We start from the raw sequence: 26,960 nt of genomic DNA on the forward strand, positions 1-26,960 counted from the left end.
AAAAAAATGTGACGACGCACTTCGACAATATGGGTGAATCCACAACAAAAACCCAATGTGGATATGTGAATAATGTGTGCTAACCACTCCAGTCACCAACATTAATATGGAGAGAAATATTGAAGTTTGAACCTTTTTTGTGGACATTGAACTCACATAAATTCCTTTTGCAGATTAGCTACTTCACACTTATTTGCACGTTGATTGAGATCAAATTTCATCTACCTTTCCTAAGCATGCAAGAGTCAGTCATACATCACCAAAACAGGCCAACAAACTTTTCACATGATAATAATCTAAACTGAACCAGAATTGAGGCCCTTCAGCCCAACTTGCCCATTGTTGCCTCATCTACACGTAACACCTGCATCAGTCATTCAGCATGGATTCTCAGTCACTATCTGGTCGAGGATGCGTCTTTCCTCCGAGCCGCATCTTCGCCCCCTCCTCGCGGCCTATCATCAGGATTGGCGCGGCCTTTCTTGCCGGTGGCGCAGCGCTGAATTCCATCGCGGAGCGCGACAATGCCTTACCGGGATCGCCTTGTTGGAGCACCGGAGTGTTGGGCCTGCCGACTTGAACACCGTGGAGCTGTGGTCTGCGACTTTAAACATCGCTGAGGCCTGGGATCTTTCACCGAGGAATGCCAGTGCTGGAGTTGCACCCAGCTCGGTCTGTGGACTTCGGAAGCTGCGGTCTCCGGTAGGAAGCGGCCGATTCGGAAACTCCAAGCCGCTGAGCATGTTCTTCTGTTCCGACGTCGGAGTTCCATCATTGCGGCGAGAGGGCCTGAAACATCGGGCCACCGTTGTGGTGACTGCGGAGGCCTCAATAGGCCCCAACCACGGGTGAACAAGAGGAGGAGGACTAAACTTTGTTGCCTTCCATCTCAGTGGGAAACGTTGATTCCGCTGTGGGGGGATGTTTTTATGCTTTATGTTAAATTCTATAGCGTTGTGTATATCTTATTTGTATGCTGCATGGTAACTCAAATTTCACTGCACCAATTGGTGTATGTGACAATAAATGTCCTTTGTCCTTTGGAAGTCAGAGTCATACAGCACAGACTATAACTATCAATTAAATTATCCCTCTTAACAAAAATACACTTGATAATACATTTGTTTTCTTTTTCTTGTAATGAAACAAACTTCAATAGTTACCAATTAAGATTAAACTGGTCTTCCACATTGTTAAAAACCAAACATAACAAGTGGATTTGTTTTAATTGGAAGTATTAAAAATGGCATAAAGTGCAACTCAATGCTAGAATCACGTGGAACATCAGTTCCACCATGAAGGCAATATTATACTTACTGCGGTTTAAGTGCCCATTACAATTTAGTATCCAGTCCGTCAAACGGAGTTAAAATAGCAATGAAACCACATTTCTACATTAGAATAATTCAACATCCTGATTAGTTCCTTCATTAGTAATTATATCAGCTTTCCCCAGGTATTTTTTTCTAAACTAGAAGTTGTTTTACTTGATTCAGCACAATTATTAATTACCAGTAATTATTGGTTTAAAAACAAAATCAGTGAATCACATTGCAAGCAATGATTTTTATTGTAGCTGCACCTCTCCATAGTGTGCATATGACAATAATCAGTTGATTAGACAAGCTGTGGTTAAGGTTTTACTGTTTTTGCCCAAATACAACATTGCACCACAATTGTCCTGTAGAATCTAGACCTCAAATCATTTATCAGTTGCAGCTCAGCTGGTAGCAATGACAGAAGACAGTGGATTCAAGCCTAATACACGAGCCTTGACCACAAAATCCAGCCACATCAGTGCTAAAGTAACGACGTGCAATTTCGACATGACCATTATATTTCCTTACGAGGTGTTAAACAGAAGCTTAATCTGCTCATTTAAAATCAAGATAAAGATCTCATGGCCCCATGTACTCTAGCCAACATTTAATCTTCGACCATTATCACAGAAAAAGGATTACCTGGGCATAATCACATGATACTTGGGCAGAGTGAATATTAAACTGCTCCATTGTAATACTGACTGTATTTCAAGTGTATTTAATTGGCTGTGAAAAAAAAAGCTTTGATTGTCTCAGATCAGTGTAAAATTGAACATGTACGCAACACCCTGGCATATCAAATTCAAATTCAAATTTCAAATTTATTTTGTCACATACACCTAGGTGTAATGAAATTCTTTTTGCCATGCAGCACATTAAAAAAGAATACAACATGACAGTAATAGATAGTTTCAACATCAAAACATCCCCCCACAATGGTTCCCATTGTGGGGAAAGGCACAAAGTCCAATCCCATCCCCATGTCCACCCATAGTCGGGCCTCCTTACTCGAGACCGTGGCTTCCGGAGCCGACAGGGCCGCGCCGAATGGAGCTCAAATGGCGATCTCATCAGGAGATCCCAGGCTCCCGATGGAAAGTTCAGCGCCGCCGCCCGCAGCCGCTCCACAGACCCGCAGCTCCGCAACGGACCCAGCTCCAGTTAGCGGAGTTTCTGGATATGTACGCAGACCTTGAAATTATTACGCATAACAAGGTCTGAAATGGCAGTGCACAAGGGAACCATGCCAGTTTGCTTCAGGGTCTTTGTGCTGCAGTTTTGGTCCAAGGACTGGTACAGACAAGATGTGCCAACCACCACAATTTCCCAATTAGGCCTTGCAATCTAAAAGACATTTCCAATTGCACACCAGTTCCAATTGACGTTAAGTCTACATAGCTTAAAGCAGAATTGAGCACTTATGTAGTTCAAAGAGTACTGTTAACAAGAATAACACTCCAGCACAAGTATGGGCACCACAATTTATTTACATGGGAGCCGGACAAATGACTAAGTCAACGACCGAAGGCAAGTCTTTGGGGTCCCAAGATCACACAAGGCCTGAGATGCGTCAGTGATGTTGTGGCAGATGGAGGGCTAGTAGTCCTTTTTCAGGAAATGTGGGGGGAGGGGCAGGGGGCCCCCCCCCCCCCCCCCCCCCCCCCCCCCCCCCCCCCCCCCCCCCCCCCCCCCCCCCCCCCCCCCCCCCCCCCCCCCCCCCCCCCCCCCCCCCACCCTCCTGTATCTCTTCTATGTCCCTTTCTTCTTTCTTCTATTTTCCTGTATCTCAACCCATTTTCAACCCACTGCCCCCCCCCCCCCCCCAAGAGAACAGAGCTAGAGTTCCCTTAATTTTTAACTTGCAATCCACCTCACCACCAGACATCATCTCCCCCTATCCTTTCTGCTTTCCATATGGACCACTCCCTCCACATCCCCAAGATCTCTCATCCATCCCCACAAATCCTTCACCCTCCCCAGGCACTATCCACTGCAACCAGAGGAGGTGCAACTCCTGCCCCAACATCTTCACCCTCTCCTCTATCTGGGGAGCTAAGTACCCCTTCCAGATGTGACAGAGATTACCCTGCACTCAGTGATCTACTGCATTCGGAGCTTTCAATACAATCTCTACCACACTGGCGAATCCAAGTGTAATTGGCTCGCAACTGTGCAGTGTCCACAGTAGCCATCTCGATCTTCCAGTTGCCAGTCATTGTAAATCTTCTTCCCATTACAAATCCCGCATTGATTTATCCATCCCTGTCCATTGCATGGCGAGGTCAAATGCAAACTAGTGAAACAGGACCTCATATTCCACCCAAGTAACCTACAACTCAATGGCACGAGTATTGACTTCCCTAATTTAAGGTAATTCTTCTTTTTCTCTCTCCTATACACACTTCTCTCACACACCCTTCTTTCCCCCTAACCACTCCCTGCCCCCTATCACCTTGTTTCCTTATCCCATGCCCTACACACTCTTCTTACTTTATCACATTTTGTCGCCCCCATCAAAACACCATCCACCCATGTTCTCCAGACCTGCTGAGTTACTCCAATATTTGTGTCCACCTTTGGTAAATAACAGCATCTGCAGTTCTTTTTTATTACATGATAGAATTAAAGAACGTGCGTAGTCGTCACCAAATAAAAGGTTTCACCTCCAAATACTCTGTGTGTGTACTGAGTTTGTACATGCTCCCCATGACCTGCGTGGGCTTTCTCCGGGTGCTCCGGTTTCCTCCCACACTCCAAAGACATACAGGTTTGTAGGTTAAATCTGCTTTGATAAAATTGTAAATTGTAAATTGTCCCTAGTGTGTGTAAGATATTGTTAGTGTGTTGGGATCACTAGTCGGCACAGACTCAGTGGGCCGAAGGTCATTATCACACTGTAATTATCACACTAAAACCAAACTAAACTTCAACCTCCGACATTCCATAGATAAGAGTCCCAGCTTATCTCTTAAGTCCAGGAAACATCTAGCGAATCTCTTCTGCATCCTTAAAGCATCCACTGCTCACCCCTCAAATCTACTTGGAGACCCCTTCAAAAAACAACTATCATATTCGCGAGACGCGATTTTGCAGATGGAGTCAGTTCTTCCTGCTGTTTAGTCCTATTTTCTTACATGTGGCACGCACGGCTTTGGTTGTAGACCTTGGATTCACACGAGAGGAATGAAACATGCAATACAGCGCAATGTAATGCGAACCTGTGTTTCAGTTGGGTGCGAGACCCTGTCCCTATCCAAAAATATATAGAACCAGGCAATCCAATGTTGCTTTATGCACAAGGCTTGTTATAAGCTAACCAATCACAAACATTTCTGCTAGAATTAAGTCACAAAGTACTGACTTTCTAGATGGGAAGCTCTATATTTGGGATAAGGTAGCTGTTTCAACTTTCTCCATTTCATACAGTGCTTTTGGCTTTATCAGGTCAGCATTGGACGTCCATCATTTAATAGAACAGCACCTCCCCTTTACAGTCAACTCTAGGATGCACCTTGTCTCAATATAATAAGTACTCAATTGATACCATCTTCATCATTAAAACTGCATGGTGATAGAAGTACAAATATTGACCAAAATGTGGATATTTGGCAAAAGTGCTGAAAGCATGCCGATGCTGCATGTATTCCTGCAGATGCTGCCTGACCTGCTGAATACTTCCAGCATTTCCTATTTTCCAACAACGCAAGCAGGAAGCATGAAACATTTTCAGTAAGAAAAGCATAGTCCTCAATATTGAGAAAGGGTGTTTTCCTACCCATAGCTGAAATGCACATTGAGTTGAGTTGAGTTTATTATCATGTATACCGAGGTCCAGTGAAAGGCTTTTGGTGCACGATAGCCAGTCAGCGGAAAGACATTACGTTATTACAATCGAGCCATCCACAGTATACGGATACATGATATAGGGAATAACATTTAGTGCAAGATAAAGTTAGTAAAGTCCATTCAAAGATAGTCTGAGTGTCCCCAATGAGCTAGATAGTAGTTTTGGACCAGCCGTTGGAGCATTCTTGTATCAATAAGCAGTTTGATTAGATGCCGCGTTGGGGTATATAACTATACGACCCATTGCATTTAATGCAGGGACAAATTAGGCTCCCAAATAAAATGGCTGAAATCTGTGACTATCTTCAGATTACAGTTCACTTATAAAAACCAAATTGCCTTACTTAACAGAATATTTTATTTGTTGCAAACATATTTTAAAAGGTAATGAACTTAAAATGCTTAGATCAAATATTTTTCTACAGTATCTGCTCAATCATCAAAGCACTCTTATCTGCAAATCTACCACAACACAAAGAAACAAGATAAGGTCAACTACTCATTGTTTGCCTTCCCAAAAAAATATTTTTTCAAGTAACTCATTTAATTGAAAACACATACAGTCTCACAAACATCGATGTTCAGCTCAGCTTGCTGGAAAAAAGAGAGTGCTTCCCATTAGCCTTTCCTCATAAATTTAAGCAGTCAAGGTAGAGCACCAAAAATCATAGATCACTTATAAAAAGCACCTGCATTGAACTCAATGAAATCCAGAAGTTATACAAATGTTTTATCTTGCTTATGCATCTCTTAAAAGTTAATTCATTGCTCCTTTGGATTTAGCAGAGGGCTTGCAGCTGTTTATGGCCACTGCATTGAAATGTCCTTCAGGAGTCAGTTTACAGCATGTGTAATTCCATCCTCTTATTTCTGGAAAGAAATCTGCAAGCCTTAACATTGCACGTCCATAAATATTCCTGAAATTAAAAACACTATGCCATGTACAACTAGTGCAATCATATTAAAATTTCATGTGTTAAACATCTTAATGCAAATTAGCCATGGAAATAATTCAGGATAACTACAAGTCTAACGTTAGAATAGCATTCAATCTATCAAATGTCTGCATGCTATGTCCCACATATAAACTGATGGTACTAAAGCCAGGGAACTCTTTCCTTTAACATTCCTTACTGAAAACAGCACAGCATGGCAAAAACTTCATAAGCTGTTGACTTAAAAGGGAATATTTGTTTATGTATATGTGCTCTAGATACTTCAAAATGTACAATGCTTTGTATCTTACTGTTGGAAGTGTTATTGTCATTCCAATTTTATTTTGCATTGAAAGGTAAACTGTGCCGAGTATTCGTAAAATATGCTAATATTAAACTATAATATTAGTATTAATAATATTAAATCAAGAAACCCAAGTGCTTGCAAATCCACAGGAAAGTTTGCTAATAAAAAACACAATGGATTCTCTATTCATTTGTTTGGTTGCTTCTCCAAGCAATCTCAACACAATGTAGATTACACAAGCCTGTAGAATGTGGCATGAATTTTGCACTTGTCAAAGTGCAACATTTTTAAAGCATAGTACGAGATTTATTTTAATAAGAAGAGCCCACAACACAGACACACGAGGTGATAGGTAGGTCAATTGCCTCAGAAATTAAAAATGCTAATACATTTTCTAACTGCCAACCCACATTGGCCCAAACAAAACATGTTGTTCAAACCATATGATGAATAACACAGAACAAAGATAGACACAAAATGCTGGAGTAACTCAGCACGACAAGCAGCATCTCTGGAGAGAAGTAATGGGTGACATTTGAGGTCAATATTTAGGGTCTCGACCCAATGCGTCACCCATTCTTTCTTAAGGGTCTTGACCCGAAACATCACCCACTACTTCTCTCCAGAGATGCTGCTTGCCCTGCTGAGGTACTCCAGCATTTTGTGTCTATCTTCAGTATAAATCAGCATCTGCAGTTCCTTCCTACAAAGAACAAACTAAATACGAGCTGGAAAAACAAAAGGAGGCTGTGGTCTAATATATGAAAGTAATGCAAACATGAGGCAGCAATATAATAATTTCTTCTTTGTAATGCAAAATACATTAAACAAGGCAGCGGCATAATAATTACCACTGACATTCACCATCATTAAGTGCTTCGACAGACTGGTTAGGAAATACATAGACTCCAGCCTTCCAGACAGCCTTGATCAACTACAAATTGCAATCCCCTGCAACACGTCCATGGCAGACATCTCCCTGGTCCTTCACTCATACCTGGAATATCTAGATAACCATGACACCAGCATGAGACTCCTATTTATTGACTATAATGGGCCTGACCCATTTACATGACTTTGTTGAAAATTCAGCGGTGACCAGAAATACACTATGACTCTTTGGGCGACTGTGTAATTATGCTCCTAGAGCTAACCCCCTCAGTCTAGTTCAATAAAACACCGAGTCAAGCACTGGACCACTAAATCTTTGATGAATCAAATGATGAATTCCCTATACGATACCGAGCCACACCGCGGGATCGTTCCTTGTCTCTGCTTGTCCAAGCCCTTCAGCCTCGTGCAAGCAGATACTTCCAAAAGGTTTACGCAGTCCCAAGCGCTCCTCCAGAAGATCGATAATGAACCTCGTGGGGGGTTATCTTTTATAGGTCATCGAACTCTGTGGGGCAGATCTACATGGTGGTGGCACCCCTACAAACCAATCACAGATATCAATTACATTAAAGTGTTATTGACAGTCTCCCAACCCAATTACAAACAGGGCTCTCGCTTAACTTTTTTCCCCTGTTGCCTGCCGGGCAACCTAGGCAGCTTTTTAGGTTGCCAAATTACATTTTAGGTGGTCATTTAAGATGGCTTGCATGACACGTGCGATAATGTGCTCGGACGAAGTGCGTAGTTACCAGTCAGAATTATGGTCAATGAAGCATTCACGTATTATTTCTGCTTCAAATAAAGTCACAAAACTAAACATATTCACCAATCAAGACATGATATATACCACAATGAAATGCAGCATAATTATAATATAGTATCTCATCTTCTTTTACACGTTGCAATGAATGCAATTTATATTATTTCTTTCCACTTCCAAACAAAATTCTGTCTATATACCACAGACCATATATACAGGTGCACAACCTTTTATCCGAAAGCCTTGGGACCAGACACTTTTCGTAATTCAGAATTTGTCGGTCTTCGGAATGGAAATTTTTTAGCATAGATTTTAATGGCTGGCTAAATGGTAGAGTGCTCGGCTCATAACCGCAAGGTCGCTAGTTTGCGCCTTGATCCCGGCAGTTACTCGGTCGCGAGTTTGAGTCTTCAATGTAGTTTTTTTCTTGCAGAATAAATGTTTGTATGAAATGCAGTGTAGGAGAGGTGTACTGACTGTGTGGGCAGAACTTTGGAAGTGATTGCCCACCAGTCTAAAAAGCCGCTGTGTCTCCCTGTCCCTGGGATAGTAGGGGGCGATCAAACAGCACAATACCCCCCTCCCCCTCCAACTCCAGAGGAATCCTCTCTCCGATGGGCCGCTACGGCGACAAGTGGCAGTTTGCCCACAGCCCGAGCTGCGCCACCCCAAGAACAAGAAAGACGTACCTTGCACACCATCAGCTTCTGCCCCTACGTGTTCCTCTGGAGTTGGAGCGGGGCTGGGCTGGAGTTGCTGCTGGCTGTGGGTCTCTGGGATCTCCGTGCTTGCAGTGGGCCTGGGGGTCGCTGTCCCGTTGGTCCTGACGTCTCCGGCCACCCCCCTGGACTGGAGCTGAGACTGGGAACTGTACCGCCCTTGCCCCCTCCCTCTGCAACTGCAAACAACCCCACTCTCCTGCAAGGGCGGTACAGTTCCCGGAGGATAGCAGGTGGCCGGAGACGTCAGGACCAACAGGAACCCGCTCCCCGATGGACCCCTACGACGCCCCGAGCTGCGCCCCGTCATCCGCAACCCAGGTTCCTCTGTAGTTGGAGCGGGGCTGGGCTGGGCTGCTGTTGGCTGTGGGTCTCTGGGTTCTCCGTGCTTGCGGTGGGCCTGGTGGTCGACGTCCAATTGGTCCCGACGTCTCCGGTGACTGCACTGTATGCTGCCATCGCCGACGTGAAGACAGTACAAAGCCCCCGCGCCGGTGCATTGAGCGGGGAGCTGGAGAGGGGAGGGATGGGGTCACACACATGGCCGGGAAGCAGAGGGGTGTAGGTGGGGTGAAATTGAAGGGAGCGACAATCTGCTGCTGCCTGCACGCTGAGTTGAGAAGTTCCCACGCAAGACTCATGATACACTGTGTATCGTGAGTCTACCGTGGGAACGTTTTAACTCAGTGGGCAGGTAGCAGCATATTGTCAATTATTAACCCTCCCGCGCAATATACCCTCACCTTCTCTTTTATGAATGGGGATTTAGTTCCCCTTTCTTCGAGGACCGACCGGAGGTTCCGCTATCACCTCTGCGGGCCGCCCTCGGTGAACGTTTTCAAGGACCTTTCTTCAAGGACCGAAAAAATGTCGCTATTCGGAGGTTTTCGTTATTTGGATCTTCGGATAAAAGGTTGTGCACCTAATACACATAATAAATGAACAGATAAAATGCAATAGGCTGTTATTTTTCAGAGTTTGGTGGTGGTGTTTAAATTCTGTTTAAATTCCATTTTGAATATTTTTGGAGGACCAGGAAACCAAGAACCAAAAGTTACTCCAGGGAGTTACTCCAGCGAGTGATTCTGCGTTTGTTTTCAGTGGTCGCGGCGAATGGACTGCAATGGCAGCCAGATCTCCCACCATGCAGAGGGAGGGAGAAAGTGGCCAACGCCGACCAGTTGCAGTGGCAGTGCGCATGTGCAAGGCGGCGCATGCGCACAACCATGGCCGATGATGTGCTGGCCAAAGATGCTCGCTATAGCATCTTTGGTGCTAGCCATGGTTGTGCACACGTGTAAGGCGGCCGGCCATGCCGGCGGACGAGGTGCGGGTGGAGACCCGAGTAATGGACAGCGGGCGGAGAGTGACAGAGAGAGAGAGAGAAAGATGGAGAGTGGGCCCGCTCAGAATTAAACGACAGGTCTCCCGGGTGCTTGCCAAGCCGGGCAAAATGGCATGGTTTTTAGGTTGCCCAGCGGGACTGTGGGTTGCCATTGGCAACTGGGCAACCGCTAATTTCGAGCCCTGACAAAGCATCCCATTACAATGGTTCTACAGAAGCTTCTGGAAGGAAGTCAATCAATCAAGTAATGCAACATTCTCCTGGGGAGTATAAACAATTCAAACAAGGCTTCACACTTCTGCCAATCCTGAAACAGTAACATAAACACCTTGCAACATTATTAACTGTATTTACAATCCTTCTGCAGCCAGCCTATCATGCTAATGCAGTCCATCACCTTTGGGTTTCTCTGCAAAGTGCTCAGACAGCTCTTCAGTCTGAAGAAGGGTTTCTGCCCGAAACGCTGCCTATTTCCTTCGCTCCATAAATGCTGCCTCACCTGCTGAGTTTCTCCAGCATTTTCGTTTACCATACATTTTAACAATTGTGAGGCCATCTGGACCTCACCTTATCTGATAGTTCAATCTAGGACCTAGACTTCCTGGCACCAATTTGCACTCTCAGCTTTGCACAGAAATTCACCAAACAGGTTTTGCAGATGCCCTGATACTTCATTTAATATGTCTCCATTTTAGCCCATATTAACAACTGAGGAAACTACTCATGGCCATACAGGTGACACCCTGGCGACATGTCACGGGGTGAAGCCTGTACGGTCGTGAGTAGTCGCCCAAAGAGTCGTTGGATTTTCAACATGTTGAAAATTTTTGGCGACCTGCAACGACCTATGACGTGTGCCGCAGTCACCGTAAAAGTCGCGCAAGTGGGACAGGCCCATTACTGCCATCAAGGCCAATGTGCTAACCAAAATAATCTCTAAATACCAAGAGTCAGACTCTGCAACCGGATCCTCAATTACCTAACCCATACACCACAACCACTAAGGATAGTTGACACTACCTTTTTGGTGATAATTCTCCACACTGGTGCCCCACAAGGCTGCATATGCAACCTTTTACTATAGATCCTATATACTCATGACCCTGCGGCCAAATTGTGCTTTAATTCCATTCACAATTTTGAAGGTGACACCACTATTGTGGGTCAGATCTTAAACAGTGACAAAATTGAGTAAAGAAAGGAGATAGAGCTCAGCAGCATTAGTTGAGAGGTTCAATTTCCTCAGTGTAAATATCAGCACCAATTTCCCCTGGTAAACAGTTTCAATGACACGGCCCCGTGGTGATGGGCCTCAACCCGAAACATCACCCAGTCCTTCTCTTCAGAGATTCTGCCTGTTCCGTTCAGTTATTCCACCTTTGTGTGTCTATCTTTGGGTACAATGACACTACAGCCAAGAAAGCACACTTAAGCCTGGGCACAGTCCAGTTTGTAACACCAAAGATAGACACAAAATGCTGGAGTAACTCAATGGGACAGCCAACCAGCCACTCTTCCCTCTAACCCTGCCACATCAATTCAATCGACACTTCCTGCTGCCTTGGGAAAGTAGTCTTCATACACAAGGACCACTCATACCCTGGTCGTTCTTTCCATAGGGCCGAAGGTACAAAAGCTGCAAAGCACAGTGCCATATTCAAGAACATCTTCTTTGCCCCCGTTATCAGACACTCATACAACAAGGATGAATTCCTTCCTGATCTCCCAATCACTCTTATTGCAGCCCTTCAACCCAAGTGGGTTTATGATCAAATGTTATTTGGTGAAGGAATGAGCAATGGGAATATTGTTAAAAGACACCAATGGTTTGCTGCATTCAGCCACAGCCTCAGCCATGCAAGCCCCCAGCTGGTGGAATCATTAATGCAACTGATTTCTCAAATGAGACAGGATGTCGCAGGCACCAATAAAAAAAGATTAAACCTTGGGCGGCATGGTGGAACAGCGGTGGTGTTAGTGCCTTACAGCGCCAGAGACCTGGGTTCGAAACAGATCTCGGGTGCTGTCTGTATGGAGTTTGTACGTTCTCGCCGTGACTGACTGCATGGATTTTCTCCAGTTGCTCTGGTTTCCTTCCACATTCCAAAAGACGTGCAGATTTGTAGGTTCATTGGCATCTGTAAAGTGTACCTAGTGTAGGATAGAACTAGTGTACGAGTGATCAGTGCTCGGCGCAGTCTCGGTCGTTTCCATGCAGTATCGCTAAATTAAACCAAACTACAAATCCATTGCCCCTCATCAGGATGGAGGTACAAACGTAGCTTTTGAAAATGGCAAGGAATAGACTCTCATGGCCAGAGTCTTCTCCTTTAACCTCTCCTGCAGCTCTAGGTACTGCAGGGATTAACAAGATTTAACCTTTTTTAATCTGCTCTTTCTCTGTAGCTGTAACATTATATTCTGGAATCTATTTCTTTTTTACTCTTACTGTACCTCAGAGCACTTATGTCTGGTACGATTAACCCAGACAGTAGGCAAACAAGGATTTTCACTGTATCTCAGTACACATAACAATGATAAACCAACCAGCCAAATTCGTTGTTCAAGTGTTCACTTCACATTGGTCACTAAAATACTCACTTTCTACCTCATACTTGCTTCTACAGTAGCTGATACAGGTACCTGTACTTGAAATGCATCCTATTTCAATTTCTCTGTAAGCAGAGCATCACAATGCCAAGCTTTACATTTCTGGTTATCAAGTTTCATGCAAGAACACAGTTACTTTGAAAAAAATTACACCAACTGCTGAGGGCAGGCAGGGTTGCAATGAATCAGTTACAAAGGTTAGCAGAAATATTGGAAGCGAAATGAATTAAGAGATGAAGTTGCAAAGAATGAGATATTCCGTTTTTTTTAATTAATACTGAAAATTCCCTCACATTGCACTTTGTTAAAAGATAGTCAATTTGAAGGAACAAAGAGATTATTTAGAATAACTCTGAGTAAATTTAGTTACAAAGGTAAATTGGGGAAGCTGGAGTTCTCATTGGAAGAGTTTCAGTGGATAAAACTATGAAAGGTTTGGAAAGAACAATTGGGAGAAACTGTTCGCAATAGCAGGAGGGGAGTAGGGCGGGGGGGGGGGGGGGGGGGGGGGGGGGGGGGAGGTCAAATGGTAAAGGATGTAGAATGAAGGAAAGGAAGACAAAGACAAACTTTTCCATTATGAAGCAATTGGTTAGTGTCTATGGGAGTGGTACAATGGAGGCAGATTAATTGCCAGTATGACAAACAGTGAAACTAAATTAATCACATTCTTTCTTTAAAGAAGCATGCTGCAATAAAATAGAAGCATGGTGTAATGAATAATCACTGCGTCATCTCCAGGCTTCTGAAAGGAATTACTCTCTACTCAGGTCAGATGATCTCTTTGTAAACCTCAGGTGCCTTTTCAGAGCTTGAAATTTCCTGCTTTATATTTCAATTCACAAACAGAATTGTGTTCAAATGAAAACCAGAGCAACAGGATCCACATCTCTCTTTCCAGGTTAGAAACTTCCCAAAACTTAAATTTTGGAAAACTTAAATCAATTGAGCCAGAATATCTACCAATTTGCCCCAAATTTTACCACAATGCTCTTGTGGAGCGAAGCACAAATCACATTGACTCAAGGAAGGTGACATCACAACAATGGAATTTTAAAAGAGCAACATCAATCCCGGGGCCACTGACAATCCCGTTTGCTGCATGATACAACGTGATAAAGGCATTGTTGGCCAAACAAAGCCATCAATCTCCATCAAGCATTTTACATGAAAAGGGGTACTTTTTTAGAGAGCTTTGAAAAGTATTTAGTCCCAGGGCTACTTTGACCCTTCTTAGCATGCACTGATTATGGATAGAAATTCACCCTCAGACCCCAATTCACAGATGTTGAACGCACATTATAATCAAAGTATCGAACACAGCACCCAACATTTGATTGCACTGGCTTCAAAGATTTAAATTTTGGAAGCTGAATAAAAAATGCAAATGCAGTGCTATCAAAATACATACCTGATAAATCTCTAGAAACAAGGAATTGCGGATACTGGTTTATGCAAAAAGACACAAAGGGCTGGAGTAACTCAGTGGGTCAGCAAAGTAATTTACCCACTGGAGTAACTGCAGCCTGACCTGCTGAGTTACTCCAGCGCTGTGTCTTTTTGAGATCAATTTCTATGCCAACTCAATAATCATACATAACAAATCGTTATATTATGAAATATTTCTGAGATAAAGTAAACTTTCCTTCACTTGACTGTGATTGCATTATTGTTAAGTCAGAGTCCAATGCCAATTTTAAGTTGCCTCAATAAAAGTATCCCATTGATTATATCCCAAGAAAAGTATCCCAAGAATTATAATCGTCATAATGGGTAATAATATTAATTTCTGACAAACAAATCAGACATTAGTGAAATCCATTGATGAATGGTCAACTCAGAACAAAGCTATAAATTAATGATATTCACAATATTGTTTGCAAGGTCAGTTAGCATGTAGATGCCAATATTCTGCAGAAAAATAAACCAACTCAATTCAAAATACACTACCTTTATGTCAATTTCAATGAAATAGCTCCCCCCAGATTCACCAGAACTGTGTCATAATGTTACAAAACATAACGTTCTTGGCTTGTTCAGTTCCCAGGTGAACATGTGGTAAAACAAGCATATTTCTGTCAAGTAGAGCAACAGAGTCTTAAACACCTCTTACTGGCCACCTTCAGTAGCATGCTGATTTTGTAACAAAACTGCCAGCAATTCAAGCTGTTGACATCACCAGAATCAAGAACTCGGTGGCATGGGCCGAGCAGCACCTGGTGAATGACGGACCACATGAAAGATTAGTTTTATTCCCGTCTCCACAGGTGCTGTCTGACCTGTGGAGTATTGCCAGCATAATTCTGTTTCTAATCCAAGAGTGTTTCCCCACATCCCAAACAATGAATATGGTGAGAGCTTCGAGTGAGTGATTCTGCACAAGGGAGAAAACTGAAAGCCAACAAAATCCAAATAAATTCCTTGCAAGGAAATGCAGAATATTTCAATTCTTTGTAATCTATAAACTAAAACAGAATGTAAAAAACATCAACGCTCTTTGCTTTGAGTCTACTGGCCCTCGCTGTTCTTTCCAGGAAATGTTATCTTACTTGGAGCTCAAGTTAAAATTAATCTTAGGGGAGACAAATCAAAAGTTATAATGATAAATTTTTCCAATGTATTTGAGAAAATATAGGAATGAATCGAGGAAATTAAGTTAGTTTTCAAATGGGCAAGAATGTAATGGTTAAAGTGTTAAAAAAAAAACCACCGTCAGATTCTCCGAGTGATTTTTTTGACTGGAATGTTACTTTATTTGTCATAGATCACTGTCTGAATTTTAATGGCTCCCCTATTTACAAGGTATGGCACTGCATCAAGCAGGAGATACATTGTTAGAAACGGGTCTGCTTGTAGCACGGCTGTGTGTAGTAGAATCAGCCCCGTGTAGTTTGCGCAAAGGCTTTTCCCACATTACCTCTGCTACCATGGTGGTCGGAGGTTCAGCTGGGATACTGAAGTATCAGGGAAGGTTGACTTATGGGCCTGTCCCACATACGCGACTTTTTAGGTGGCTATAGGAGACTATGAGGTCGCCACAAGGTCGCCACATGTTCGCAGTAGGTTGCCGGGGTGTCGCCTGCATGGTGGTGAGTAGTTCCCGCATTCTCCCAACTAGTCGTGGCTTCATTCTGGTCACCGCTAATTTTATAACATGTTGAAAAATTAGCGGCGACCAGAATTTTGACCACTTGGAGAGTAACGAGAATTCTCATGACGTAGGTGCAGTGGTAGTGGGTCGCCAGGAGGTCGTAGGTTGTCGCCGGTACTGACCGGCGAATTTCATTGGATCATTGGGGGAAAAAAATGTAAACAGTAGTTTTCCGAAACAAGGATAACCGACCGGTAATGTTAATGTTCGCCAAGCTTCACAGCCGTGTATCTCTGGCTTCTTAAAACTTGTCTCCACTCCTTCTCCCCACCCCGTCTCCCCCCTTCTCTCCGCCTTTTTTAAAGGACCTTCCTGTGCACTGTGCTTTCACAGTCTTAATTACAGCACCATCGTTCATCGTGGTGTGTGTCTGAATCACATTGGCTTTGCACCATGTGAATTTCACTCAGACAGTGCCCCCCCCATTTGCCCTGTCCCCCGCCTGCATAACTGGCTGGTGAAGGAAGCGATGTGTGCGTATGTATGTATGTGTTCCACTCTGACAGTCGCCATTCCAGTCGCTGGTTTTTCAGCTACCAGCTAAGACATGACAGTTGCCGGCTGTCACCTGAAAAATCTGACAAGAAGGGCAAGTTAACATAAAAAAAATGATAGCCCTATATATCAGCGAGACTGGCGAGATATAGGACTGGCAGACCTATATCGTTTTACTGAACACCTACGCTCAGCTTGCCTTGGCCTACATGATCTCCCGGTTGCCAACCATTTTAACTCCTCTTCCCATTCTACTAGTTCATCCTACTAGTTCCAATATTGGCCTCCCTGTATCCCTTCGTTATCACCTCTTCCCCAGCCAGCCAAATTTGTCTGGCCTTTTCCTACCTCCAGTTTCCCTCACTCTGCCCTACGTTCAGTCTGAAGAAAGATTCCGACCTGAAACTTCACCAGTTCCTTTCCTCCAGTGATGATGCTTGACCCGCTCCAGCACTTTGTGTCTATCTTAAAATGATACTTAAATGCAAGAGGATCCATGCATTTAACTCCTTGGTGTTCAGCCAAGAAATACAGCTTCTAAGTTACATTAAGGTAGACCACATAACCATTGTGAAAACAATGCATGAAAAAAATCTCCAACCTTCACTGGCCAAGCGTGAGCTAAAGAATTTTTAGATGTTGAAACATGCATTTAACATATTTGTCATTACAGGCCACATTCAGGCATCTAAATAAATAATTGTATCACGTGCATGGGAAACCCCAGGAGCAATTTGCTCTCTTGCAAGAACCACACGTTGCATTTAATTAAATTCCACTGCATGTAACACAAATACATCAAAGAAATTCTGGTTCATTATACTGACTCAACACAAGAAATTAAAACTACAGATTCAAACAATTCAGTGGAAGAAAATACTTCACAAGGCATAGATAGACACAAAAGGCTAGAGTAGCTCAGCGGGACACGCAGCATCGCTGGAGAGAAGGAATGGTTGAAGTTTCAGGTCGAGACACCTGCTGTCTGTCCCGCTGAGTTACTCCAGCTTTTTGTGTCTATCTTCGATTTAAACCAGCATCTGCAGTTCCTTCTTACACACTTCACACGGCATAAACAGGTCAGCAGCAATAACTTAATTTCAGCATAGTCTCTAACATAGTATTGATGATTTGCCCAGAGAAAACTATACAATGCTAGAACAACAAACCTGCCTGAAGAACTTCATGTTGACACAAGGAACTGTAGGAGCTGGAATCTTAAGTAAAACACTAAGTGCTGGAGCAACTCAGTGGTTAAGACCTATTGGGATCAGCGGAGGACGTAAATACGTGACACCTCGGGTCAGGAGCCTTCAAGCATTTCATGCCAGATGCCTTTTGGGCATCTTTCTCTTCCCTTCTTTTTTCTTCCCAATTCCAAAGACAGAATGCTTGATAGAGGATGTGGTGCAATTGAGGCAATTCAACAGTTGGTCCTCCTTGCAATGTCTACACCTGCTTTCTTGAGATATGCTTTGCTTCGCTACCATGGGATTTTTGACTGTGGTTAAATTGGAAGTACAGCAAATGTTGGGAAGATGAAAAACTGACATCTACAAATAATAGACACAGAAAGCTGGAGTAACTCAGCGGGTCAGACAGCATCTCTGGAGAAAAGAAATAGGCAACTTTTCGGGTCAAGACCCTTCTTCATTGATGATGGGTCCAGGAGATTTGGTGTACGAGGATCGATTCAGCGAACCAAGCAGCAGCTACTAAAGAATAGAATTGCTCGACTATCTCCAAACCCTGTTTGTAAATGGTTTATTTGTGTTTGGCCACGTGCAGATACTGAGGCAAATAAATTGAGTACAATATTCGTTTATTGAATTGAGAATCCTAGGCTAAACCAAGTTTGTGTAAAAAAAGATCCAGTGCCAGTTGAAGGTATGCTGGAGATCAGTTATGGATGCCTTGAAGGTTATTTTTGCATAAACTTTAAGATCAAGTTCAATCTTTACTCAGAGAGTGGTAGCTGTGTGGAATGAGCTTCCAGTGAAGGTGGTGGAGGCAGGTTCGTTTGTATCATTTAAAAATAAATTGGATAGTTATATGGATGGGAAGGGAATGGAGGGTTATGGTCTGAGTGCAGGTATATGGGACTAGGGGAGATTATGTGTTCGGCACGGAATAGAAGGGTCGAGATGGCCTGTTTCCGTGCTGTAATTGTTATATGGTTATATGGTTAAGTTACATTTATTGTCACATGCATCATTGGTACAGTGAGATTTGAGTTACCATACAGCCATATGAATAAAAAGAGCACAATACACCTTCAAATTTAACATAAACATCCCCTCAGCGAAATCAATGTTTCCCACTGTGAGGGAAGGCAATAAATTTAATGAACTATCCATCCTTCCAATACTTGATGTCAATTCCAGTGAGCAGGCAGTCTTTAAAAAGACAGCTGGAACAACTGGCAGGAAAATAGATTTCATATCTGGCACAACAGCACAATATTGTTTAGCTTAAATTTGGATGATCAATGGAACCATCTCCATACCATTACACAGAACACTGCTAGTAATATGATCATGGGAATGGCTTAGAACCATCTTATTTGGAGAGAACCAATTCTGGCTAGCATCATTACAGGACTCCATGATTACTGATCAAAGGCAATGAGAAATCAATAAAGCCCATGTGCAGGTCCCAATTCTGGACATTATAGGACACTAGTTGTTCCACAGAATAATCCCAAACTCAATCATTTGAATTAGAATGAGAATTTGAGGATAATTCAAATGCCCCAGACTAGGCCAAGCGCACGTAGGAATTCCAAGCCATTTAAACAAAATCCAAAATTTTAAATATAATGCAAGATGCCAAAACAGCATGGGCTCAAGAAAATAAGATAAGGTCTAAATAAGATATCCAAGGATAAAATAACATGAGATTAACTGCTAACAACAACAGGAACAGATAAGGGTAAAGAGGAAAAGTCTGTAGTCAGTGTCTTGGCTGAGGCATTCTTGCTTTTTATTGCTTCATGATAAATGAGTACTTAACAATTGTTCTGCAATTTCAAAATGCCTCACTTTGTTTGCATCCTTGTGCAGAGAACATAGCTGGCATTCCAAGAAAAATAGTCATCCTGGAGGAATGATCTTAATCACTCGACACAGTACTCAGACATTCAAGTTGTACCTCCCGAACAAACTCGCTAGAACTGGTAGGAAAATAGACTTCACATCTGGTTAGTCAAATTTAATATATCAGCAATTTCAGAAACAAAGTGCGAAAGGAACTCAGCAGGTCAGTCAGCATCTGTGGAGGGAAAGGGGCAGACACGTTTCAGTTTGGCAACATTATGTCAGTCTGAAGAAGAGTCCAAACCCTATACGTTGCCCATCCATTTCCCTCCACAGATGCTGCTAGCCCATTGAGTTCATCCAGCACGTTGTTTTTTGATCGATGCCAACATCTACACTCTCACACCTCCAGGTAGAGTTCAAGTATGCCCAAATCCACATAAATTCCATGTAAATTATATATTTCAGCATAATTATGCATATTTGCAATACCAATAAACAGTTGTTTTTAACAGCACAGAAATAGCAGTCTCTTTGCAGCAAAGCTATTCAATCCAAATCTTTCCAAAACCACAGTTTCCATGTGATTCAATCCTAATTTGTGGATGCACTGTCCAGATTTTTTGCAGCCTTTCCTACTGGGATCAAAATCAGTGGAATTGATGAGAAGATATTTATAAACTTGCCCTGCTGCATAACCCCCTGAAAGTATTAAAATGTATTGAACAAGATGTTAATTAAAGTTTAATGCAATGGTCAGCAATGATCAATCAGCTCTGAACTTTAAAAGATTAAGGTAGGTTACTCAATTCTCAGATATTTCAGAATAATAGAATTTACAATACAAATACATTTTTTAAAAGATGTTTATGAAGATTTCTCAATTTGACTGCTGGTATATCGTGGTGTCATCAGAACTATAGGACACCAAGGACCTCCAATTGCCAAAATCCTTTGTTAAATGTCACTCAATATATATTTATTGACATAAATTTAATTTCTGAAATGTATTGATCTGTGGGATTGGTTTATAAACTATTGGTTTATAAAGAGCGAATGATGATCTTCAACTGCTTCAGTTCCATATTCTGTGAACTTCAGTAGTCCGCTCTACTCAATCCTGCAATAAAACTGTTCCTCCAGAGCAGTCCAAAGAGCGGCAACATTTATACCACAGAACCAGGGTGGCACAGCTGTATAGTTGCTACCTCACAGTGCCAGAGACCCAGGTTTTATCCTGACTACAAATGTTGTCTGTGCGGAATCTATACGTTCTCCCTGTTACTGCATTTTTTTTCTCCAGGTGCTCCTGTTTCCTTTCACATTCCTAAGATGTGCAGGTTTGTAGGTTAATTGGCTTCTGTAAATGCTCCCTAATGTGATAGAAATAGTGCACGGGTGATCGTTAGTCAGTGCGGACTCGGTGAGCTGAAGAGCCTGTTTCCACGCTGTATCTCTTAACTAAACTGATGTCTACCTTCGATTTTCCAGCATCTGCAGTTCCTTCAGAAACTAATTATCTTTTTGTTCAGTTTGAAGATACAGTGCAGAAACAGGCCCTTCGACCCGAGTCCACGCCAACCAGCCATCCCTGCACATTAACAATATCCCACACACACTCGGGACGATTTACACATACACCAAGCCAATTAACCCACATATCTGTGCATCTTTGGAGTGTGGGAGGAAACTGAAAATGTCAGAGAAAACCCACACGGTCACGGGGAGAAAGTACAAACGCCATACAGAGACCACCCGCAATCAGGATCGAACCCAGTTCTGTGGATCTGCAGCTCCACCGCTGCCCTCGATCTTCAACACCACCACTAATGCCACATCTTCTAAGCATCAACATTCTACTGTCACCACTAAATGAGCCACTCATCACCAAAATGCAGAGCAACCAATGTCACTTTTTGCAACATGCAAGAAAACATTTGAATATCAATCAGGCCAGTGATTATTTTTTAAATAAATGAGCACCCCTGAAAAAAGATGCTGGCTATTCATGAGATGTTCAAACATGGTTTTTCCGCTATTCATAGTGCTCCGTTGAAGAGTAGTGAAATAATCTCCATTCAAACATGGTTTTCCGCTATTCATAGGGCTCCGTTGAAGAGTAGAATGTGAAAGGAAAAAAGTAGATAATCCCCCCCCCCAAGTCTCTTAGCCAACCTTCAGTTTCAAAACCCTCTGCATCCACTAAGTCTGTTTACATCCATGTTCTCTTCCCCACAACCTTAGGCTTCTTCTAACAAAACCCTCACCGATGCATTTATTACCTCCAGACTAGACTGACCAATACTTTAGCCCTCAAAATAGAATGCAATGCCATGGTATTCTTCATTATAGCATCATTATATACATGTTAAATATGCTATATGCACATAGTTATTATATTGTCTTACCTAATTCTTTTAAGTTCGGTACTATGTATTCATATCATTGAATACTGTGTTCTCCCACAACAACATTAAATGAACAAAAGTTTAATCTCTGGAACTCTCTGCCACAGAGGGTAGTTGAGGCCTGTTCATTGGTTATATTTAGGAGGGAGTTAGATGTGGCCCTTGTGGCTAAGGGGATCAGGGGGTATGGAGAGATGGCAGGCACGGGATACTGAGTTGGAGGATCAGCCATGATCATATTGAATGGTGGTGCAGGCTCGAAGGGCCGAATGGCCTACTCCTGCACCTAATTTCTATGTTTCTAAAACAAGCACACAGAAATGCAAGGTGTCTGTAATCAAAACTTAGATTTACAAACATAGAACAGTACAGCACAGGTTCAGGCTGTTCTGCCCCCAATGTCTATCCTAACTATGATGCAGAATTAAACTAATCCCACTTTAAAGTAATTCCAACTATGGATAATATCTATCGATAAGGAATAGACACTATATTCTTATATCTAAACAAGGTCATAAGGGATATGAGAAGAATTAGGCCTTTCGGTCCATTAAGTCTATTTCACAATCATGGCTGATCTATCTCTTCCTCCTAACCCCATTGGCCTGCCTTCTCCCCATAACCCATACTAATCAAATGTATTTGTACTTGTAGGTCAGATTAACATTCCTTAACTATTCCTTTTTTGGGAAGATAGTTTCGCTAGCGAGGCCAACTTTATTATTTATTCCTAAGTCTTGCAATGAATAGGGCAAAAGTGACTGGCATCCACTTTATACATAATACCTTCTATGGATATGTTTTACTGTGGAAGATACATCAATTGTAATGAGTAATATGTATTCACTTGTAGAAATAGAATTGAAACAGCAAGTTAAATCCAAGTAAGAGCTGTGTCATTGAGTAGTGTGTCCTACTTTTGTCAGGAATTTCTCATTTTAATGTTCAGGATGATTTAATTTGCTTCAAGGTATTACTGCGTGCATTGGAGCATGGCCAAAATACTTAATAGCTGAAGTCACACTCCTTGCTGGCACATTCACATTATAATTGTAGAAGTGTTTAAAATTACTCAGCATTGGAGAAAGAATACTAAAAAGTCATTCGAAGGACAATTTGTGATTTGAATTTCATTTCATCCAGATATAATTATTCTGGCTGTCAATCCTCAATGTGTTAAATATCTCACTTACTCGAATCTATAGAGCAGTTTTGCATAACTTTTCAGTCATGGAAATCAAAAATGTAATTGAACATTTGCCAACCATATACAGCAATAAAAGAACAATGCCACACAATTGACACCATATTTTGCAATAACGATATAACTAGTTCACTCACACGAAGGCATTTGTAACACCCTTCAAATTTAATGATCTTCACATTTCCTAACCATCTAAAGTAAATGTTCAAGAAAAATGCACACCATATTAGTAAATCCCACCTCGGAAAGTAGTATGTTCGTTATAAATGAACCTACAGTTTTTAGAATTGCAACACAATTTACATGTTGTAACTGGTAGATTTTTTTTTAAAAACATGGTAGTTCACATAGCTAACAAGCTCTTGGCTCAACTATTGGTTCAATTTCCCTTCTGTCAGAAAAAATTGGATTGCAATGAAACTCTAACCTCATTTTTAGCATTTAACGTCCCCACTGGAGCATTTTTGGCTCAGAAGAATTGCAAAGCCTGTACATGCATTAACCCACTGTTTGCAGATCAGTCTCAGCAATTATTGCAGCAATGTTCTAGGAATACCAATTCCATCCTCATTTAAATTATAATGGTTTTCAAACAGCAGCAAAATTATACCATTCTACGATGTATTTCTAAAAAAAATGTTAAACACCATATACTTAGTCTGTATAAAATCTTTTAAAAACCATTTTTTCCTAATATTCCATTATACCTCCTGTTTTTAATGAACATTTTTCTTGTAATTCATAGATTCAAAAGTGCTCCAAGGAAGTTGAATGCACCACAATACTTGGATCAACTCCTGGCGAAAATGTTATTTCTCCACTGTGGAGAAAAACGTTTACATTAGAGAGGCACACAGTGAGAACAAGAGACACACATAGGGGGTGGGGAGAAATAAGAGAAAGTAGGGGGAAGATATAAAACAAGGGGAATATGGGATGAAGAAGGCAGCAGTGGGGCAGATAGAGTGTGTAATGGTACAGAGTAAAGAAAGGGGGTGAAAAGATATGGAGGGAAAGAATGGAGGGATATGCGGCAAGAAGTGGGCCTGTGAGGAGAGCAGAGAAGTGCGGCAAGGAGAAGCAGTGCAAAACAGGGCATGGGTGTGCCAGGGTTTCATATGGGGAAGCAGAGAATGTGAGGAGAGAATATGTGCAGAAAATGGGATAAACTAAGGAAAGAAAGAGATTGATGTACAGATAAGAGAATGCCATGTGCATGACATGAGACTAGAATTTGTTTTAGTATACTGAGCATTTCTACCATGTATAGGTCACATTCAGCTGTTCCCTCTGTCGGACTTCTGTTTGTACAATTTCAAAATGCTTTCTAGACTGGAAGATTTATAGATTTGAACCAGCGCAAAATTCCTGAATTTAAATCAGTGCAGGATTACCAGTTAGGGCACTGAAGTCAACGTTCAGATGCCAATACACCTTGAACTAAGCTATGCAAACAAGCACATAAAAAGGATCAAGTACATATATGGAAACACCATAAACATGCAGCCACAAGAAGAAACCATTTCAATATCTTGATTTGATACCTATATGGAGTTGTATTCTGTTTCTCGTGCTTAAACACTTGCCCATATCTGGTCATGATGAACAAATCTTCTTTGCACTTTAATGATCTTTAGGGCAGATCGGTAGCCAAACTTTATCCTTAAAAGCACTTGGATTATCAGCATTGGGATAATATTGAAAAGAAATAACACCAAATTTCCTAACCTAAAACTGGTCAATTCATAAATCATTCATAAGCAATTCATTGTCGAGAACCTTTTGGAATCAACACAATATTTTGGATTTATCCAAAGTAAGGTCATAGACTAAAAAGCCAATAATAAAAAGAACAGAACATTTATTTCACCATTAGTTAAACGTTGAGGAATCAAAGCAAATACACAGCAAGTATGTAACACTACTGGAGGGAATATTCACCAATTCATCACACTTTACATTTTAAACTTCAGCCCAAACATTTGCCTCAGACTGCAACATACATGTTGTTGGACACAAATTAAACAGGATTTGGAGTGACAATTACCTAATCTGGTCCATACAAAGAAAAAAAAAGGGAAGGGACTGCTCGTCGTCTCCTTAGAGAGACGGGATCAGTTTACACTGCCAGCTCCCAGTACACTGGAAGTTTCAGTCTTTCACTAATCCCTGTGCATTCCTGATATGCAAGATTCACTCTGGAATGTGTTTCGATACCGAGATTTTAAGATACTATTTTGTGTCGCACTATCACCTCGAGTTACATTGATAACTTCAGGTCCCTTCAAATTTGAGAAAACACTGCTAGTTGTAAGCACCCCGAACGCAAAACACAGGCAGGGTGATTTCACGGGTCTGCATTGAAAACGTGAACCCATGTGGCCCTGACCTGTCGGGGTTACAGTTTACAGCTGAACCAGGTCTGACTTAACGCCTTGCGTCCGCTTCCAAACGCCGCCAGCACTCCCTGCAACACAGGACGTGCTTTGAAACCCTCCAAGATTAAGGAGTGATCTGCGATTCCATACATTTAAAACGCAAATGTAATTACAAGTGTGCGTGTCTGCCGCCTCGAATCGTTTGTACTCGCAGGATGACGGCTTGCAACACAAAAACCTTTTAAACTTATTTCACCACCAACAGCGTTTGAAACGGGTAACACGCAGGGGAAGAAATGTCTCAGCTTCCCGGTTGTTTCTCGCTCACCCTGGACATGGTTAAAGGCTTGTTGAAGTCCTTTCCTCCCTGTAGTCTAAACCCCCACGGAGCCGGTCCTTCTAGGGTAACCTTGTACAAGTCCATCGTCGTTGGAGGGGCACAAAATAACAAAACAAAAAAAAAACTTAAAAGTTTGCTGCTTGCTTGAAGAGCAGTTTGGGGAACTTAATTGGAGGGAGGAAGGATGGGGTTAGGGGGGCTTTGCAGGAAACAAAGTTGAGGATTGAAATAAGGAGGACGATGCCCGTGCGAAGGAGAAGGGGGAAGGTATAACCGTGAAGCAACCACTCGCTTTATCCCGCTGAGAATGACAGCTCTGCACTTCGAGGCTATATAAGGCGTGTAAAACTACACCAACAATTTCAGCACTTTTTATGACTCACGCCAGGGAATTCAAACGCCACACAACACGTCACTGCCATTTCCCGTCCAGTTTTTTAAAGAAAACGAAGCAAGGGAGAAGATAAAGCCCCGGCGGAGTTTGCAAATGCAACCGCAGAGGGTGTGGGAGATGACGAGCCATTGCCTCCCCCTTCTGCAGACTGCGGGAAGTCTGGGTTTTTAACCAACACCCACTTCTTTACCCACCTCCTTCCAAAAAAATAAGCAGGCAATCTTTAATGAATGTAAATAGACTGCATTAAGTTTGTCGGGCTGGTGTGTAAATCTTAACATTCTTATTTTCAATAAATTGAGAGAAACTTGCCCGTTCCAAGGACCCAAAGTTATAACATAGCTTATTATCAGTGCAAACTTACATTGCAGGAAATCCGAAGAAATTGGGCTGCAACTGAACTTTTACATCAGATGGGCTACGTGTTTCCTTTTTTTTGTTTGCATAACTGCTCTTATATCAAAACAGCTCTCATATCGAAATACCAATTTCCTGAACAACGACCATACACCGATGTTTCTACATGAAACAAACGTCACACCCAGCTGGAACAATCTTAACAAGAAGTAATAAACATTAACAGGCGTGTCTAATAAACACACAGAGCCACAGAGGTAGACTGAAATCATACCCCACATAAAGCTACAGAGCTAAGGAGATGCATGTGGCATCTGAAGTAGTTATATATCCATTGAAGAAATTAGGGAAAAGTGTACTCCTTTTAAATATACCTAATAGCCAAGTAATGAACGTTAAAATAAAGCATTGTGTATTGAAAAATAGGGGGGCCAGGTGAATTATGCCACTTATCCTGAAC

The 26,960-nt window shown here is 42.1% G+C and overlaps 1 protein-coding gene across 1 annotated transcript in view; it reads right to left on the reverse strand.

Annotated features, from left to right (window-relative positions):
• pdlim7 (PDZ and LIM domain 7) overlaps positions 1–26,101 on the reverse strand; it is a 130,249-nt gene extending 104,148 nt beyond the window's left edge. Inside the window, exon 1 of the mRNA XM_055642512.1 lies at positions 25,738–26,101. Within this exon, the coding sequence (XP_055498487.1) occupies positions 25,738–25,833 (96 nt within the window). The 5' untranslated portion in view covers positions 25,834–26,101. The remainder of the gene's footprint in view (positions 1–25,737) is intronic.
• Between the last annotated feature and the right edge of the window lie 859 nt (positions 26,102–26,960).

This window comes from Leucoraja erinacea, chromosome 11 (assembly GCF_028641065.1).
Source record: "Leucoraja erinacea ecotype New England chromosome 11, Leri_hhj_1, whole genome shotgun sequence".
NCBI lineage: Eukaryota > Metazoa > Chordata > Chondrichthyes > Rajiformes > Rajidae > Leucoraja > Leucoraja erinaceus.